Here is a 21,183-nt window from a genome sequence, read left to right on the forward strand (position 1 = left end):
GCAACCCATCACTGGGAAACACACTCATACACTGTCATTTACACACATACACTACGGTAAATCTAGCTTACCCAATTCACCTGTACCGCATGTCTTTGGACTTGTGGGGGAAACCGAAGCACCCGGAGGGGAGAACATGTAAACTCCACACAGAAATGCCAACTGACCCAGCCGAAGCTCGAACCAGCGACCTTCTTGCTGTGTGGCGACAGCACTACCCACTGTGCCACCGCATCACCCATATCCAAAACAAATTAATCTTAAACTGGACTCGGTCACCACCGGCACAACTGTACAGCCACTAACTTTTTGGCATTCACAACCAACTCACTCAACCAATCTCCGTTTGCGGTGCTCTTCCCCATACTTTTCACTTACGATTTTCACTCTTTCTCCCATCTTTTCTATATCCTTCCTTCTCTTATTAAACCTTTAATTATTTTCCTCCCAATTTGGAACCTAATTGCCACAAGGTAACTTAAAAGTAAGTTAAAGTAACTCTTAAATGATTTCATGAGTAAACAGGTGATCTGTTGAAATTTAGTTTATTAGCCACATTTCATTCAGGGTTGCATTTTCCCAACAACAATGTAAATCATTGGCTGACCTACAACTATTTTTGAACTGTATTATGGATGTGTGGATCCATGTTCGTTAGAACAGTCACACTGGTGGAGTGATAACATTAGCTCATTTAAATGTTTGAGATCAAAATAATGTTAATGTAAATAATGACCATGGCACCGAATAGCTGCTTTAGTGTTTTATTCTCTGGATATTTGCTTTATTAGGCGGGTTCCCTAACATCCACCAGCATGTCTGCATATGTGCTCTCTGGAAATCTTCTAACACAATGAAAAATATAGATTGCACTGTATGTTAGCTTACTTATTTGGTCATTTTCACTTAGTATTTAAGTTCATATTTTACTTTATGAATGGTGCTAACTACGAAACCAACTGTATTTCATAAAACACAAGTTTGCGATGCTGTTTGTGAATGTGAATGGATTTGTGAAACACTAAATTGCTGAACTATGCTGGCAACAACAGAACTTGCTAACTTGAAGGGGGCCTAATGTGCCCTTATATATTACATCAAGATGTAAAATAAGCCTATGATGTCCTTAGAGTGTATTTGTGAAGTTTCAGCTCTAAATATCCCACATATAATGTTTTATAACTCTTTGAAACTGCCCCTTTTATGCTTTGATCCAGATCGTGCCATTTTGGGGGCTGTCGCTTGAAATTCAAATGAGATTGTGCTCTTTTTAAAAGAGGGCTGAGCTACAAATGCCTATGTGTCATCATAGTGGCAGATTCAAAAACAAGACTAACGTCCTATGCTAATGAGAGATTGTCACTAATGAGTGGGGCTTTCCCCCTCTGATGACATGTACAAAGTGAGAATCTCAATCAAAGTGTTTCTGCTTTGTTTTTAATAAGTGTGGCTAAAGAAATTAATTCATTTGTATCATTAGAGGCTGGCTATATCCACACACTTCTGCCACACAACTGTGTTAAAACCCATTATAAAATTGATTTTTCCATAATAGGTCCCCTTTAAGTCTTATTTAAACTCCCAGTGATTGTGCATCTGTTTTTAGTTGTGTGAACATGATGCTCTTCATCATTGTGTCTGTTTATGTATTGTAGTTGAAATCTATCTATGTTTTAAGCTGAACTTTCAACTGCTTTGTGAGCTACTTAAAGTTAATCATTACTGTAATACGTGTTTTAAAGGATGTAACCTGCAATTCCAGATTAACTACAATGAACTGCCTACCATAACTAGAGGAGCCAAGCCAACGAAGTCTCTCTGAGTGGTGTAGATCCTCATGGTGCCTTCAGACGCCCCCATCATTTTGACTTCATCCGGAAGAGTCAATTCCCACTTAATCATCTGAATCTCTGATTGGCTGCTCACATCCTCCACTTCAAAATCCATCTGAAGAACTGCTTGGAGTTTGCTTAATCTGAAAGAGACAATGACATTAAACGATTTACAGCATATCAGCAAAACTTAATTTTCTAAGTGATCTCCTTATTCACAATTCATTCTATGTAAATAATAAGATCATGTGAAAAGGGGATATAAAGGGATAAAGAGATTTGAATATGCAAAAATGTAGGGCATCTAGGCCTGTGACAATAATCAATATATTGACTTACCCCACAACACATAGACATGACCTCAATTATTTTTGGTGATGCAATATATATCGTCCATACATAAAAAAAAACAACTCTAGTAACATTTCAGCTGATTGTGCAACATCTCTCTCCATTGGAGGTGTCAGTGTCAGTATAGTTAAAAAACTATAAGATTTACTAAAAATGACTATAGTAGTATCGTGGGAGTGTCTGACGACTAAAAATAAATCCTGTAGCAGATATCGCAGCCAAATTTAACCTTATTAATTGGTTAAACTGACTATAATTTAAATAAACATTCTTAAGAATAAAATATGATGTGTTCTTTAGGAGTGTACTTGCATTGTGATGATGATAATATCAATCTGAGATTATATAATGAGTGGCGTGAGATGGTCTTAAAGTGACTGTAATATTGTTTATTACAATATATTTTGGTGCAATATATCATACAACAAGAAATAGATATCATGACAGGTCTAAGTGCATCATGTAATTGTATTAATTTGGGAATTGACTGGATGGTAAATTTTGATAATGACTTTAAATGATGGATAGTTTTTACTATCAACCTTTCAGCAATCAGCAAGTCATATCCTTTTAACCTCTTAGCAATGCAATCTGGTCAGTGTGGTTCATAATGCTTTCAATAGAACACAGGATCACCCCTAATCTGATGCATCTGTCTCAAATCTTAGCTTTAAAATGCACAGCTTTCGTGCTCTAGGGGATGAACCAAATAGTTTAGATGGCTATTTTGGGTGGATGGCATATTCTTTTGGAAATGCGTGCATCTGTTCTGGCCAAAAGGCAATTAATTTAAAACTAGGATTGACACAAAAATGACTTTTGAAGAAGTCCCTGATAAAATAAAAAATTATACATATTATAAAAATATATAAATCCAGTGGACAGTGAGAGCTCCTTTTGTTTTATTGGGTGAGATTTATCATGTACTACACAAAATAAAGTAAACAATGGCTGCATTATATGACAGTTAGTCAGTGACACCCTGTCAGAGTAATGGATTTTCTAAAAATGGTACCAGTAATCATTTGTTAATGCTTTGTTAACGCTTGACCATTCTACTGAACTTGAACTGAAAACTGGACTGACACGGTTTCAATTTACTAGAACTTTTAAGCTGCTTTGACACAATATACATTGTAAAAGCACTATACAGAAAAAGATTAATTGAATTGAATATGGATGCCGGCCATAGTGCCATTGAGTTTTTTAGTTATGCATCATGTACTTTTTTATGAAAAAAATAAAATAAACAAATAACTCTTTTCCCCAGCTGCTATATTTGAGAAAGATTTAAGTTATCCATTGTACAGAAATCACTTTGTCCTCCTTAAAGCTCAAAATGGTCCCTGGAGTACAAACGCCTTAATATAAATCCATCATAATGTCTTAACATTTGTTTGTTGTAAAGGAGTTATATTACACTCTCAGAAATAAAGGTATATCTGTCACTGGGGTGGTACCTTTTCAAAAGGTAAACATTTGTACTTGAAGGGTCTATATACTGTAGGTTCCTCAAAGTATATACTAGTACCTAAAAATTTTAAGAGGAACACTTTTTAGGTACTAATATGTACCCTTGGGGTATCAATATAGACCTTTTAGGTACAAATGTGTACCTTTTGAAAAGGTACCACCCCAGTGACAGATAGTGTACCTTTATTTTTGAGAGTGTATGGATTAGTTCAAAGTAATGATTTGTGAATTAGAAACATATTTTGACTAACAAACCATCCATATCCTGATCACTGTAGGAGAAAAAAACAAAAAAAAAGAATATTACAATGAAGTGACATTCTCTCACAATAAAGATTTCCAACTGTTATTGTAATAAATTCTCTAGTGCTTATTTTTAAGTATGGTACAGTTTGTTGAATTAGTGGCGACCAGCGTGAATTTGTACACCCTTATTTATTTGTGTCCGTTTGATTTGCTCATGTCCCATTTAAAAAAAATAAAATAAAATAAAAAAATAAATAAATAATAATAATTAAAATAATAATAATGGCAACACAGTGGTGCAGTAGGTAGTGCTGTCGCCTCACAGCAAGAAGGTCGCTGGGTCAAGCCTCGGCTCAGTTGCCGTTTCTGTGTGGAGTTTGCATGTTCTCCCTGTGTTTGCATGGGTTCCCTTTCGGGTGCTCCGTTTTCCCCCACAGTCCAAAGACATGTAGTACAGGTGAATTGGGTAGGCTAAATTGTTCGTAGTGTATGAGTGTGTGTGTGAAAGTGTGTGTGGATGTTTCCCAGAGATGGGTTGCGGCCAGAAGGGCATCCATGGCGTAGAAACGTGCTGGATAAGTTGGCGGTTCATTCCGCTGTGGCGACCCCGGATTAATAAAGGGAATAAGCCGACAAGAAAATTAATGAATGAATAATAATAATAATAATATCAATAATAATAATAAAAATAGTAATATATTTTTGTAAAAATTTAATCATATATATATATATATATATATATATATATATATATATATATATATATATATATATATATATATATTTCCCTTTTAATTGGGTTGAATAAAGACCACGAAAGAAATCACTTAATTTGTATAACTAACTGGATGAAATTATATAAAATAAAAAAAATTTAAAAGCATAAAAAGTGACAAAAGAAAATGTTTAAACTTTTTTTTTTTTTTCTTGCTTCCCAGAAGAAATCGGTCATACAAGTTCAGAGTCAAATGGGGTTAGTAATTTTAAAAATGATATACAATTTAAGGGCTTTGTTGCGCCCAGCTTTTCATTTTTGTCACTGAACACACAACATCGCCATCCTAACACTACTGGATTAGACTTAAAAGTCTGAAAAATCTTGATTATGTGATCATGTTTGCTGATAACAGCGATTATAGTGAGTTATCCGAGGTCACTTTGAATCTAGTTGTTATCTTTCATTCTAATCCAGTGTGGACCCAGTTATGGAGCATTGATTTATGCAGAGTTCTAAAGTGCGCCCTTTCTTTTTTTTATATCATGATTTTTAGTAAATTCACAAAATAAAATGCCACCAAAGACATACCATTTAAACTGTTTCAAAATCTTCTGTCAAGACTCTAACTCAGGATTAAATGCCTTATTTCTTAAGGCAAGAAATACCACATGATCTAACATTTAAAAAGGATTGAAATCCTAGTATCGTTGAAGATGTTAACCCTAAATAGTAAGAAGACTTCAGGTCAGACTATTCACTAATAGGATTCAGGCACGCACCACTGTTCAACCCTGACCGTTTTGCTCCTATCTAATTGATGCATAGTACAACACACACACACACGCACACACTCAAAAAATATGTTTGCTGCTTGTTCTGCTACAATTATTGAGATTTTTCTGGGACAACTTCATTTTGTTATTTTCATTCCACTTAAATTTATTAACTTGATCGATTTGTGTTGGATCACCGAGAATGTTTTTTGTGAATCCCTGTGTTTTTTATAGAGCTTAAGGAAAAACATACAGTTGAAATCAGAATTATTAGCCCCCCTTTTTTTCTTTTTTAAATATTTCTTAAATGATGTCTAACAGAGCAAGGAAATTTTCACAGTATGTCTGATAATATTTTTTCTTCTGGAGAAAGTCTTATTTGTTTTATTTCAGATAGAATAAAAGCTGTTTTAAATTTTTCTAAAACTATTTTAAGGTCAAAACTATTACCCCCTTTAAGCTATATTTTTTCCTGATAGTCTACAGAGCAAGCCATCATTATACAATAACTTGCCTAATTGCCCTAACCTGCCTAATTAACCTAGTTAAGCCTTTAAATGTCACTTTAAGCTGTATAGAAGCGTCTTGAAACATATCTAGTCAAATATTATTTACCGTCATCATGGCAAAGATAAAATAAATCTGGTATTAGAAAAAAGTTATAAAAACTATTATTTTTAGAAATTTGTTGAAATCTTCTCTCTGTCAAACAGAAATTGAGGAAAAAAAATAAACAGGGGGGTTAATAATTCTGACTTCAACTGTACATGTGAGTCAAGCGGTTCTGTGATTAATTTGCTTGAAAATGAAAGCATTAAATCAGAGGAAGCACTTTAATTTAACAGATACCATATCAGTTTTATTATTTAAAGTAACTAATAACTAATTATGAGAATAATCACAGGAATCTACTTTGACCAATCTGCTTTAGCATATAAGCTCACAGTTTAAATAAACGATATTTCCAGGAATGTCTAATCAGAGGCACCAGGGGGAGTTGGTTAATCACCATCTAATTATGTGATTAAAAGTAATTAATTCAATTTTCCTCAACAGCCGCACTCACCTTTTTACGTTGGCAGTTGACTTTCTCTGGCAGATCACTCCAACGCTTCCATCTGGGCCTGTGTCTAGGGTGATATCCCATAGCAATGTGTTGCTAGGTGTGGCAGTCTGGAAGGACACGCCCTTTTTTACCATGGCTCTGTTATGAGAGAAATAAAAAAATGTAAGGAACATCCTTTATTTGTCTTTGGAAATCTCTTTAACTGTTAAAAAAGATACTGAAAACTTTCAAACTACACTTAAAATATTAGTATTATTTATTTAAAATGAGCCAAATCAACACAATTCTAGCGGTTTTTCAATAGTATCTTGAGGCAGCCTTTATGATGCAAGCTAAAATTGCATCATTCAGCGATGAAATGTTAGCACTCAATGGAGTGAGTGACATCACTGTGACAGGTAGGGTTAGGGGTGGGGTTAGGTGAGCGCATTGAAAAGCATGTGATTAAGCTCAGATTGCACTGCACCCAGGTCTGCATCCAGACCCCTCTCTGTTTTTTTGAGACAACTTAATTTTTTATGTTCAATCTACTTAAATTAATTCATACATTTTTTTTAGCTTAGTCGCTTTGTTAATCAGGGGTCGCCACAGCGGAACGAACCGCCAACTTATTCAGCACATGTTCTATGTAGCGGGTGCCCTTTCAGCTGCAACCCAACACTGGGAAACACCCACACACTCTTGCACACACACTACAGCCAATTTAGCTTATTAAATTCACCTATAGCGCATGTCTTTGGACTGTGGGGAAAATCGGAGCACCCGGAGGAACGTGTGGAGAACTTGCAAACTCTGCAAAGAAATGCCAACTGACCCAGCCGGGCCTCGAACCAGTGACATTCTTGCTGTGAGGCGATTGTGCTACCCATTGTGCCACCGTGCTGCCCCTTACTTATATTTGTAAAAACAATTAAGTAACTTCAATTTAAGTCAATTTTTGTTAATACAACATGAAGAAATTGTGTGTAATCCAGCATTTTTTACAATGTAATGCTTAATTATGAAGATGAGCTTGACCTGAAGTCTGACTGGCATACTGGTTATGCTATTGCAATTATAGAACAGCTAAATGACTATTATTACTTGTATATAGGGCTCATTATCAATAAAATTCAGCCTGATGTTTCACAAGTAGCCCATTTTGCATTATTCCAGCCTATTAGAGCTGTGTGATTTTGAAAGACAAATTTTGGTCACAACAACTTTACTTTACAATAAGGTTTAATAGTTAATGTTAAGTAATGCATTTACTAACATGAACAAACATTGAACAATACATTTACTACAGTATATATTCATGTTAATAAATGTTGGTTAATGAAAATACAGTTGTTCATTGTTAGTTCATGTTAACTCATGATGCATTAACTAATGTTAACAAGCATGGACTTGAATGTTAATAATGCATTAGTAAATGTTCAATTCTGATTAATAAATGCTGTACATGTGTTGTTCATGATTAGTTCATGTTAGTAAATGCATTAACTAATGAACCTTATTGTAAAGTGTTACCCAAATTTTATATCCAATAGCGATAGTACTGTGATATTCGATTTAATATTTTTAAAAAGGCAATTACCAAAATGTTTAATATTATTTCAGGCAAAAGAAAGCATTTGGATCTGAAAGTGAAAAGCCATGTTTTGCTGTTGCATAAAATAAATCAGACATTTTAACAATGTAAACGAATAAAGCGTCATTCAACAGTATTACCAAGACTTTCGAATTGCTATTGTTTTATCAAACATGAAGAACAATCAGGAAAATTAATTAATTAATTATTTCTGTAACATACAGATGCTGACAATGGAGGTGAGGATCCAATTGCAGTCTTTATTACACAAAGAATGGTCAGGCAGGCAAGGGTCGATCACAGGAGCAAACAGAATCAAAAAGGCCATGAAAGAGTAGTCAAAACCAGACAAGAGATCAGTACTGGCAGCTAACATCAAAGCAAAAAAATGCTTCATATAGTTACAGGTACAACAACACTTAGCAACTAATGTGAGTAAGTTAGGCGTATTTACACTATAGTCATGGAAATCAGTGATGACAAGCTGTGTGACTGTAGCTGCTCCTAAAATGGCACACTATGCACTTATGCACTATGTACTTATACACACTCAACAGCATAGTATATGTATGTAGTCACAAATAGAACACTTAAAGGTATTTTACGAAGAGGAAATTCAAACCGTTTCCCAGATGATGTTTGACAAGGGTTGCCAAATCAGTGAAAATAAATGACCAAAATTCCAAATAATACCTGCCATGAGCATACCCACATTCACTTCTCGGGAGGTGGTATAATCACCATTGTAGAAGAGTTTTGCTTTTAAAATACAAAATAAATAAACTTATCCAACATGTGCACCCGATAGCTCCGCACCTTCCACTAGGTGAGCAAACATGCAGTCATTGAGTGCGTGAAGTGTCCATCATTCCACATTTTACCGGGTGAATGAGTGCATCATCCAGTTTATTAAAGTGCACTTATTACTTTTTTTCAGTGTGAATGCACTACTTATTTATACTATTTATACTACAAAATGGTGTAGAATAGTGCATAAGCATGCGATTTGGGACTCTGATGGCTACTTCCAGCAGGATAAAGTGCGAATCATCTCAGACTGGTTTCTTGAACATGACAATGAGTTCACTGTACTCAAATGGCTTTCACAGTTACCAGATCTCAATCCAATAGAGCACCTTTGAGATGTGGTGGAACGGGAGATTCGCATCATGGATGTGCTGCCGACAAATCTGCAGCAACTGCTATCATGACAACATGGACCAAAATCTCTAAGAAATATTTCCAGTACCTTGAATTTATAGCATGAAAGATAAGGGCAGTTCTGAAGGCAAAAAAATGTCTATCTTGGTACTTGTAAGGTGTACCTAATAAAAGTGAGTGTATTACACATTTTAGATTCTTTTTTTTTTTTATTTAATGTAGCTCAGCATATCTATAGCATGTATATTCTCTATAAGGCATTACATTGATCCTGTTTTTATTTTTCATTTTCTACTGGTTTCTACCTCAGAGAGCCATGCTCTATACATAGCATATTTGCATGTGTGGCTGCACGTGTATGGCAAGGTGAGATAAGGCGAAGGATGGTTTGCTCAAAGAGTGTAAAGCTGAGGCTGACAGTGTGGTTTCCAAAACAGGGGTGAAGAAAAGAATGTTAGCCTCCGTTCCTTTACAGAGGACAGGAAATCAATGACACCCACATCAGACCCTGTTAGCCAAGCATGGACAGTCCCAACAACCCTAACCTACACACAGTCAAGTACACAAAACCAAATAGCCTTCAATTCATTATTTAGAAGCTCACCCAAAGAAACAAACAACTAAAATTAGACCATATATTGTACTCTCCAGATGTTCCAACCGTAGAAACTCTCAAAAGTTCCTTTATGGTTTTAATGACTACAGACAGAGTTCCTGTCCCTCATAAACCTTTACAAACTGTCACACTGACCCCATATCACACTATAATCAGAATAATGTATCAATATAATTGATCATACAACCGCAGCATTATGTACCAACAGAAAAGAGGAGATCCAGCAGCTCAATAGTGTCAAAATCCTGTTTCGCCCAAAGGACCATTAGAGCTCTAAGAACAGAATTTAAAAGCTTCCCGAGAACCAATGCAGCCATCTGGATGGGGCATAGAGGATATCAATATAAGCTTAATGATAAATATATGACTGCTTTGGACATATTTTTGTACACTTTCCAGATTTTAGGACCCCCTAAATCTTTTGTAACTTCCATGTCATATTTGTGTTTTCATTCTCACTAAAGGGTCTTTTTGCTCCCTGAGTGTCTGACATAAATATTGTGGTTATAAAATGCCATAGGGCAGGGTATTAGTCTCACAGGAGCCGTACAGTAAGACCTTAGCTGCCTGCTTGCTTGATAACCATGGACCAGATTTGTTAAAGGGCAATGAAACATACCCACATAATCATGTTTGCAAATCATGTTTTCGGCACAGAAAAGATTGCATTATGCTGATTTTAATAATGAAAACAGAACGATTGTGTTTGTTTTGTGCATGTATTACAAGGTTAAGGTTATGTGTGGGCTGTTTCAGAAATTGTGATCTTTTTAATATTTAAATTTGTGCCTGTGTGTGTGTATGTGTGTAAGACCATCTGTACTCCCTTCTTGTAAGATGTAATCACAGATTCAAGTGAAGGGCTCATGGTAATACTAATCTTGGCACTGACAGATAAGATTTTAGGACTGTACAGATGCATTTGGCCCTCCCTTTTCGGACCGAAAAATCTTAATCTGTCACATGTATTTTTCATTTGTCATCATTCCACCTAGTTTCTGACTGTGTTTTCACTAGTAGGCACCATGGCATTCAATAAGATTCCGAACACAACATTATTTCATAATGGTTTCTTTAATCTGAATGGAAACTTTACTATACTATTTAAGTTCTATTTCGAAACAATTGGTGCTTCCATTTATGCATGTTATGGATATCTGGTGGTCCCAAGGATCAGAAATCAGAACTTTTTTTACCCCAAATTAACTGATTGATATAGTATGTCCTTAGACAGATCCTTTATTTTGTGTGTGAGGAGTGTGACAAACCTCATCCACATCACACTATCCTTCAGCTTAGTCCCTAATTCATCAGGGGTCACTTCAGTGGAAGGATCCGCCAATTACTGTGGAATATGCAAGTTAGGCTCATTCTGAAAATCTTAGATCAAGAAATACGTCCCAGAAAGTAAATTTCTTTGCACTTTGTTTTCGCAAATCCACCAGAGGCCACTGTGTATGCTTTTTCAGATCTCCAACTTCTTTTGCGATTGCCATTTTTGTTGAAAAAAATAAATCCCCCAGAGACCGCATTTGACTCACTGACTGACTGACTGATCAACTGACCCACCCTTCCCTAAACCCAACCAATAGTGTTTTAAAAAGCACTGATTGACCCTCCCACCCACTTCCCTAAACCCAGCTGAAAGTTTTAAAGATCAATCCAGAAAAAGAAAAGCCCTAGTGTGATTTTACTACGTTTTCAGATTTTACCACATTCTCACCCTCTTATTTACTTGTTTATTTTACTTTTTGGTTTCTGTGTTTGTCCCACCAGATTTCTAGAACCACTTTTAACTGGACTCAAGCAATGTCGGGTCCTCACTGCATGTCAAGTCCACAGACATAGCAAGCTAACTGGACAAACTGGTAACAGCAGGAAAGCCGTCCATACAGAGGTAAGTGGTCAGCTGGTTAGTGAGAAAAGGAACAGCGTCATACCGTATGCAGTAGTTGATTGTCTTCAGAAGCATTTTTTGTTGTGCCGGTTGAAAGTCTCTTCACAGTTTAGTAGTAATGATTAAAGTAAATGATCTAAATGTAATTATATGGTTTTTTATATTTTGGGGAAGGCATAAAACTAAAAAAAATGTTCATCCAATTAAATAGAGTCGGACCGATATCTCTCATAATTCCGATAAGTAGCCCAATCTGTCTGTCAGCAAATGCAGATTTGAACAACTGAGCAGCCTTTTTGTACGCAGCTCCGCCGACAGCCGCATCTCACTGTCATGAGATAGAGCACGCGCGTGATCTGTAAAAATGTGCTGAATCAAAACTTTTCAAAAACCTGAATAAACTTTGTAGCTACCTTTGCACGCTGGAGATAGGATGACACAATGTCTGAAGGATTTCTCTTAGACGGGTAATGTTCTGTTTTAAAACTTCACGCAAAGCTGATGTAACGTTAGATGTTGTTGTTACAAATGGGTTATATCTTCACAGAAGTGTTGTTCAGCCACTAAAATCTTCCGGTGAAAGATTAATAAGACAATTTTCAGTTTCATAAGGTACTTTTACAGCATTGATAATGTAGATTTAAATTAGTTTAACAACAAAACACAAGTAAATACCGCTATTCCGCCTAGTCTCTCACAAGCCTAGTCTAAGCACAAGCCAACTGTAACCTCAGCTTGCTGTTCTTACCTGACAGGATTGACACCCAGTGTAGCATCTCAGTAGATCAGCAGTTTTTGAAATACTTGGCCAGACTTTGTCTGGCACCAACGACCGTGCCATATTTAAAATCATTTGACTCTTTTTTTTTCTCTCATTTCTGAAGGTTAGTTTGAATTTGGTAGATCTTTAATCCCTTAACTGCTAACCCAATGAGTTTGATTATATGTACAGTAGTATGCATATAGTTTGCAGTTTGTCAAGTTAAGCTCCAGGTTTAGATTGTTTAATGTTTTGAAAAACATCTCACCTGTGGGAGTGTGGCAAAGGGTTGAACAATGTTCAAATGCATAAATCTGAGAAATTGCAGTCATGTGATTAGATATTTGCATTTATGATCAGCTAACCACGTAGCCAGGTCATATTTGTTTTAGAATTCATTCAATATGGCTTTAGATCAGATTTATCAGAGGTCATCACATCAGAATGAACCGCCAACTATTCCACTTTTGCATTCACACACGCACTCATACACTAATGCCAGGGCCGGAGTGGGACTCCTTTTCAGCCCTGGAGTTTCAAGCCTTAGACCGGCCCACCTCAGTTCACGACTGACTATATTAAAATAAGGTCATTTCCAATTCAGTTTATAATGACACTATCACATATTTTTCATGAAAACAGCTGCTTTAGAATTTCAAATGTTTAACAACCCTAACACTATTATATGTTTTAACAAATAAAAATAAATAAATAAATACATTTTAATTACTCAGGTGAGGTTCGAACCTGGGTCTGCAGCGTCGTAACGCAATGTGCTGACCACTGGACCCCAATGGTGCTATTACGTATTTTTAAGAAGTTATGTCAGATTCATTAACGTAGTGAATCATCTGATTTTCATTGAGCAGGTGTAATATTCATTAATATTAATTATTTGAATTCTTATTTTCACTAAGGTGCCGCTGTGAGTGGAGCTGCGGCAAAATAATGAATAAAAAGACTGAGGCTATGTTTAAATAAATAAATAAATAAATGTAAAAAATGACTGCTGAGAGAGCAAGCAGCTAGGAACACCGGCCTTCGCGGCCATAAAACAGACCGGCCCACCGGGAATTCTCCCAGTCCTCCCGATTAGCCAATCCGGGCCTGACTAATGCCAATTTAGTTAATCCATTTCACCTATAGCGCATGTCTTTGTACCTGTAGGGGAAACCAGAGCAACCAGAGGAAACCCACGCCAACACGGAACTTGCAAACTCCACACAAAATTGCCAACTGACCCAGCTGGGACTCAAACCAGCAACCTTCTTGTTGTGAGGTGACAATGCTAACCACTGAGCCACCATGTCATCCCCATTCATTTTATAACGATAAACACTAATAATTATATAAATATTATTGTTTGTTTCATGGCACATACTGTATGCACAACAGTGGCTGTTACTGTTGCTACTCAGAAATGAATGCAAGATGACCCTTCAAAGTATGTTAAGTCCACACTTATCCTTCTCTGACACTGACAATCCCCGGAAACATCTGCTCGACATTTAACACCAAATAAATGAATTTGACCTATATGGATAGCAAATGACTTAATGAACATCCATCCCAAATCATCTTCTGTCAGTCACTATGGTGAAGAGCACAGTATATCAGAAGAGGGGATGCCACAGCGAGCTTGATGTCTGACATCACAAGTCCATTTGCAAGCCCTTTTTCAATTATCCGTCAAACATCACTGACATTTCACATAATGAATGTAGGCTTCGAAATGTCATGCACATGCTCGAACACATACAGAAAATGCCAGAGAACCATATTGAGAATATTAAATGACCAAGTAGCGGAAAAAACAAAATGAACACTCACCAAGTGACAATTCTAAGGAACAGTAGAAAAAATGTGGAACTATTCTCATAAAAGAATGCCATTTTTGAGAAAATAATTAATTTTCTATTTTGGTTCTTACCTATCTCCCCCTAATTAATAGACAATCTAATTAATATAGTGATCTTTCTGGCATCACATTTAAGACAAGGGCTTTCTGTGATAGCTTTGAAACATGCTTTAGGGTTGGAATATTAACTACTGACTATTCAATATAGAAATTACAGTGTGATTGTTTAATATTTATGCATTGAAACATTTCAATTTACTTTGGACATATTTAGAAGCAGTGAATTTCTCACAGTTAAAAGTTGGGCCCAATTTGGTTCCAAATCTTTTTCCATAAACAAAATTTTCCTTAAAGCTTTACAATATTATGGCATTTATGTCATACAGTACAGAATGATTGTAGGGTTTGCATTTCTACTGCCAATATAACCCTTACTTGGTGTTCATCAGAAAATTTTGACCAATATCATTCTTGCTCGAAGAAGAAAGTCATACAGACTATTCACATTGTAACACCAGGATGCTGGATAACTGAGTTGGGGATCCACATGCAGTTTAATAATCAAGAGTAGTCAGGCAGGCAATGGTCAAACAGGTACAAACCGGAGCATAAGAGTAATACAAAGACCATGGCTAAAATAGCAGATCGGGTAAAAATAGTCAGGACAGGCGACATAACAGCATTCACAATAAAACAAACCAAAGGTCAAAACAACACGTGAAGACAAGACAAGGATACCGCTTATGTGATGCTCTAAACAGAAACAAGACTCAGCAAACAGAGTGTGAAACAGAGATGTATATATAGTCCATGTAATCATTCAATGATGAACTTCAGCTTTGTGTGTGTGTCAGTGTCTAGATGACTGTCAGCTGTGGCAGTTGTGATTGGAGTAATGACTTCTGGGAGTTGTAGCTCGGTTCAGTAGCAAAGTTGTAGTTCTCCAGCGGTCTGCAAATGTTAGATCGCTGGTGATCGTGACAAAAATATTGTGTCTTCACATATGATTGGCCTCGCAAACAACAATGGTGAACATTTAGCAGATCCTGTTTTTGGTGTTTAATGGTTCAATGCTATGCACCATAGTTTTAATACGATGTCATATTTCAGCTGTGTTTTTTATACGTTGTTTTTCCCTTAACCCAATGCAGACGCTTTTTGAGGATTCTCACACAGAAAATTTATGTTTGCCATTTGTTCCAACTACTTATTGAAAATTAGCTGAAACAACACATTTCTTGAGATTCTTTGGGACAACTTTATTGTTTTGTGTTTTATCAACTTGAAAAAACTATTTGGTTAGCTTAATTCCTTCATGTTGTGTCCACACAAATAGATTGAGTGGAACCCCACATTTTTTACAGTGCAGAATTGTCATGTTTAGAATAGTTTAGCTCCATTCTTTTGGTGCTGTACAGTTGTGCTAGCTACCCTTAGGAAAGGATGCCAAAAAGTGTTACATTTGACACTGGAAATGAAAATAAATGCATAGTGTACTCCTTTGTACTGAACAGTACTATTCAGTGGAAATAGTCCATTTGAGAGAAACCCATTAAATACCCAGTTCATTTCTAAGTATTCTCAGAGTGTTTGCATTCGGAAAAGATAAATCACTAATTTGTTGAATTACTCATTTAGTCAAAACAATCACTGATCAGCAGTCTGTCTTTCCTGCCTCACAAACTCCTTAGTTATGATTGGCTATAATGCATCTGAATCATGTCCCTTCCTGTGTGGTAATGTATGAGTGTTACTACAGGTAAAATTTATCATGGTGATGTCAAACAGGGCTCCTGACAGATTTATATGTTGGTAGTAGTAGCTATTTTTCACAATCCTTGATTGGGTAAAGCCTTCTCAATGATGGATCCCTGTGCAATTTGGGATTTTAAATACACAGCGGTGAATCCAGCTACTGATTTTGGCAGCATAATAATAATGTGATGGCTGTACATGTGTTTCAAAGCATGGAAAATATAAACTTCACAAGAACATTGCTAAGCGTGAAGTGAATGTGCTATTTAAAGAAACTTAATTAATTATGATTAAATGAGAAAGAAGAAGAGTTTAAATTATCTTCAGTTAATTAGAAAGTCACATTTGATGTAAAGTAGGACTTTCAAAGACATACAAGAACATTATGTCATTTCATAATAAAGTTCTTCATCCATTCATTCATTTTCTTTTCGGCTTAGTCCCTTTATTAATCTGCGGTCACCACAGCAGAATTAACCGCCAGCTTATCCAGCATATGTTTTACGCAGCGGATCATCACCGGGAAACATCCATACACACTCATTCACACACATACACTAAGGACAATTTAGTTTACCCATTTTACCTATACCACATGTCTTTGACCTTGTGGGGGAAACCGGAGCACCCGGAGGAAACCCACACTGGGAGAATATACAAACTCCACACAAAAATGCCAGCTGACCCAGCCGAGGCTCAAACCAGTGACCTTATTGCTGTGAGGCGTTCTTTTTACCCACTGCGCCACTGTGCAGCCCTATAATAAAGTTACTTCTACTCAATATAGAATATTCAAAATATATTTAGGTCACGACAACTCTAAAAGAGATACATTAAGGTAATGAATATGTCTATAAAATGTTTTTGTGTTTGGTATTTTTGTAGCATAGATCTACACTGCTGCTGCTTAAATTATTATGGCAGAGCAAGTACCAATACTTGCTATGGCCAGTTTATTCACAGGCAAGCAATCTGATAATATAACACACTGCTGCTACAAACATAACATTTTTGTAAAGGGTCAAATTAAGAGTGTCAAAAAACAGTTATGAAGTTGCATTCATTTAACTCTTAAGTGTATGATACTATATTAATATTATATATTAGTTTATGTTATTTTCAATTACATTTTTTTATAGAAGGGCAAAGACCTGTAGATTATGCTTATTTCATAGAATGCCTTGATTTTTAATTATTAATTAGAACAGTAAGGTCTGGCTTTGCTTAGTTAAAAGTCTTGTCACTTAACAGAAATAATGTATAGTATAGAATATAAAGTCATGGTGCAGAGGAGAAAGAATTAATATTGTGTAAGACAACATAAATCACTGCAATGACTCAAATAACCTATTAATAAAGTCATCTGGAATGGCAAAGAAAGTGTTTGTGCAGAACTCCCAGAGGTCTTTACAGTTTTTCCCAATTATTTACACACATTTTCTGAAAGCATGTCTCATATTGTCAGAACTCTACACACAAATCACAAAACACACATTGGGCAAAACTCTTAAATTCTTCTGCAAAATGAAACTACGTTCAAAACAATGTGATTTCTTCTAAAAATGGTCTTTTGTTTTCAAATGGCACACACAAGCCATCACATGAATAGACATTTTTAAGAACAGTTGATCACTGGTGTGCTTGATGTAAAACACTATGACCACTTCTTCTCCATTCATCATAATGACTTTCTCTAAGCCTTTTTTAGTTCAATGTTACACTACAGACAGTACTGTACATAGGCATAGTTAAATATTTCAGAATATTGTTTATATACAGAACACACAAACACACCATACCAAATATATTTGACTGCATTTTCCCCACAAAAACAGTGTACACAATGTTTATACCAACCAAAGTTGCACAAAACGTGGTCTGTATATACCATCATCAGAAGTGTTTACAAAATACAGTTACAGTAAAAAAATAAAAAATAAAAAAAATAAACAGCTCTGCATCTTCTTTTTTTATTTTGGTCTGGCCAAAACAGGCGGAAAAGTTACCTTGAATAGCGAATCCAGCCATGAAAAGCCTCAACTGCTATAGCTTGGAGAAGGGTTACACGTGTGTGGATTTCTGTCATACACTTTCCATCCCCAGGCAGAAAAAAAATCCTCAATGGGATTGAGAAATAGAGAATATGGAAGGAGATAAACAACTAAAAATCGTGGGTGGGCAGTGAACCAGTTATAAGCTAGATGAGCTCTAATTTCTAAATTGCAATTCTGTGTGACAGGTGTTTACTCATGTGATGAGTTAGCATGCAAAGTAGGGCAACTGACTTTACAATTATGAATGACAGTGTGTTCCTTGTGAAAACAAGAGATTTTCTGCTTGCAAATTGTGCCAAATGCAGAGAATTGTGTGTGATGTTTTGATAAAAGTGTGTTTTAAACCTGCAGTTTGAGTGTAAAGCAGGAATAGTGCTTATAGTTTAGCAGATCAGTTGCATGTTGGAGTCATTGTGTCTGAAGTACAAGTAATTGTGTGTAAGAAATTGGGAAAAACTGTAAGATTCTTTGAATTCATCTTCAATGCCTCCTCCTTCATCTTACCCTAAATATGCTCAATAATGTTCATGTCTGGTGATTGGTCTGGCCAATCCTGGAGCAGCTTGACCTTCTTTGCTTTCAGGAACTTTGATGTGGAGCCTGAAGTATGAGAAGGAGCGCTATCTTGCTGTAGAATTTACCCTCTCTTGTAGTTTGTAACTGTAACTGGCGGCACAAATGTCTTGATACCTCAGGCTGTTGATGTTGCCATCCATGTTGCAGATATCTTGTATGTCCCCCATACTAAATGTAACCCCAAACCATGACTTTTGAGAAAAGAGAAGAGAAGAGAAGAGAAGAGAAGAGAAGAGAAGAGAAGAGAAGAGAAGAGAAGAGAAGAGAAGAGAAGAGAAGAGAAGAGAAGTCTCTCATGGTCTGGTTGTCTTCAGAGTGTTTGCAGTGACTGATGTAAGATGCACAGAAGAAAGCATGGCTGTGTGGAAACATTGAGATTTAATGTGACAGTGATAAAATGGCAAGAGCAACAGGGCTCAGAGAAAGAGAATATCAGCAGAAAAAGCTCACACACACAGGGTTAGATGAAGAAATGTGCTTCAGAGAGAAACAGACTTCACTGGGGGAGCCTGAGACAACAGAGATTGATCTTAAGAATGAAGGGGATTAGGGGGAGGAGTAGACAAGGACAACAAGTCCAGCTGTCCTCTTAAGACTGTAATAACAGACTCAACTCCAAAGGTGAATCTAAAATGACAAATGTGCACACATATGATCATGCATCTCAAAAGTAGAGCATCTTTGGACTATGCTTTTAGCAATGCTTTCAAAAATGTGTTTGCTCCAGCATGACAGACACACTACTTTAAAGTCTACAACTGGCATCTGAAATCTATTGAGTCTCCTTAAACTTAATTTTCTCAGATTAAATTCACTGCAACACAAGCTCTTTTCTATCTGATATATTACTTTGAAATCATTTTTGTGTGATATTTATTAGATAATCACATTTCTGTATACAGGGATGGGCTGTATTTATGGCACAAGTATTTCAAATACATATTTCGAGTAGAAGTAGTATTTTGTAATTTGTATTTGATAGGGTTAATGAAAATGGGATAATATTTTTTATAAAAAATTTAGTCTTGTATTTTGGTATTTTTAAAATACTTTGCAAGAAGTCTACACAATGACATCATAAAAATGCAGCCTCTAATAGTTGCTTTATCAATTATTTGCCTAGCCTTGAGATCAGAAAAGAAAATAGGTTAATATTGAAGAAGGGCGTCAATGGCTTGAGTATGAATGGAAATTATGCAGCAACAAAAAAAAAAACAATAGATAGTGTACTGGTGTTCGCCAAGAGGATGGAAACACAATAAAAAGATATAGTACTTATGTTCCAACTCATTATCTGCACTACATGTTTTTTTTTTAATTAGTCATTAATGAGATCATCTTCAAGACAGGAATTTCTGTAAGAAATAAAAAAATTATACTAAAAATAGCCTAACTGACCCAACGTGGACACAAGCCAGCGACCATCTTGCTCAAAGAGAAACAAAGGCTTAAAAATACCTACTCAGGTGTTTTTGTCTCTTAGGTTTAGGAAGTTTGGACAAGCTGACTTAAACTTGCTCAGAGAAACGTTGCTGCTGTTAAAACTTCACCAAGTCAGTTTAATGAAAAACAGATTGATCGAACAAGTCATATAGATGGAAGATTTGCGAAGAAACTTCATGCTCCGTTATAAAAGTATGTTGTAGTATTTTTAAAATACCAATTACTGTATTATGTTTTAATACATTCGTGGCTGCTGTAATTCCGCCCCTACTTCCCCTCCTTTCCAGATGGGTGACATGGCGGCCCAGTGATTAGCACTGTTGCCTCACAGCAAGAATGTCTCCAGTTAAAATCTCTTCTAAACCAGTTGACATTTCTGTGCAGAGTTTGCTCGTTCTCCCCGTGCTCATATGGGTTTTCCCTGGGCTCTTCGGTTTCCACCCACAGTCCAAAAAACACGCAACCTAAGTAAATTGAACATACCAAATTGACACCATAGCCAAACTCTTAGCAAATACACCTCTCCACAGCCCTCCTATATCTGTCATAAGTCAGAAATAAGCCAGGGAACTTAATCAAAATCTACCTGAGCTCAAACTCCCCTCTCACCCTGCAATTGGGAGGAAGCCCAGGGCTTGAGAATCTTATAAGCTCAGGGCTTTCTCCTGGGCTAGCATGCCAAACAAACTTTATTATCAATTACCAGCTAAAAGTGAACTTTTGCATGCTTAGGAATTGTATAGAATGCATAGAAGTATGCAAATTCTTTACAAAAACTGATATTTCATACTTTGCCCTAAAATTATCAGGCATTCTATTAACCTTATTCTCCGCGAACGAGCAGGCACAGCCATTGGAATCTTTTTGGCTCGAGACTTCCGATCTCATTCACTTTTATTCATTTTTAGAGGTTAAAAACGGCTCGTTTTGCTGTTTGATGTTGCAAACTGATATTTTCTTATTACCTCATTCTATTTTGTCTGTATAGTAATGCAAATTCTTGTTTGCTCGTTTTCTGCGGTTTATTATTC

The 21,183-nt window shown here is 36.2% G+C and overlaps 1 protein-coding gene across 1 annotated transcript in view; it reads right to left on the reverse strand.

Moving 5' to 3' along the window:
* Positions 1-21,183, reverse strand: part of LOC100332191 (transmembrane protein 132D) — a 64,626-nt gene that overhangs the window by 24,346 nt on the left and 19,097 nt on the right. The window contains exons 3-4 of the mRNA XM_021478473.3: positions 6,460-6,597; positions 1,786-1,975 (exon numbers count right to left, since the gene is read on the reverse strand). Coding sequence (XP_021334148.1) covers positions 1,786-1,975; positions 6,460-6,597 — 328 coding nt within the window. The remainder of the gene's footprint in view (positions 1-1,785; positions 1,976-6,459; positions 6,598-21,183) is intronic.

Source organism: Danio rerio, chromosome 8 (assembly GCF_049306965.1).
Source record: "Danio rerio strain Tuebingen ecotype United States chromosome 8, GRCz12tu, whole genome shotgun sequence".
Taxonomy (NCBI): domain Eukaryota; kingdom Metazoa; phylum Chordata; class Actinopteri; order Cypriniformes; family Danionidae; genus Danio; species Danio rerio.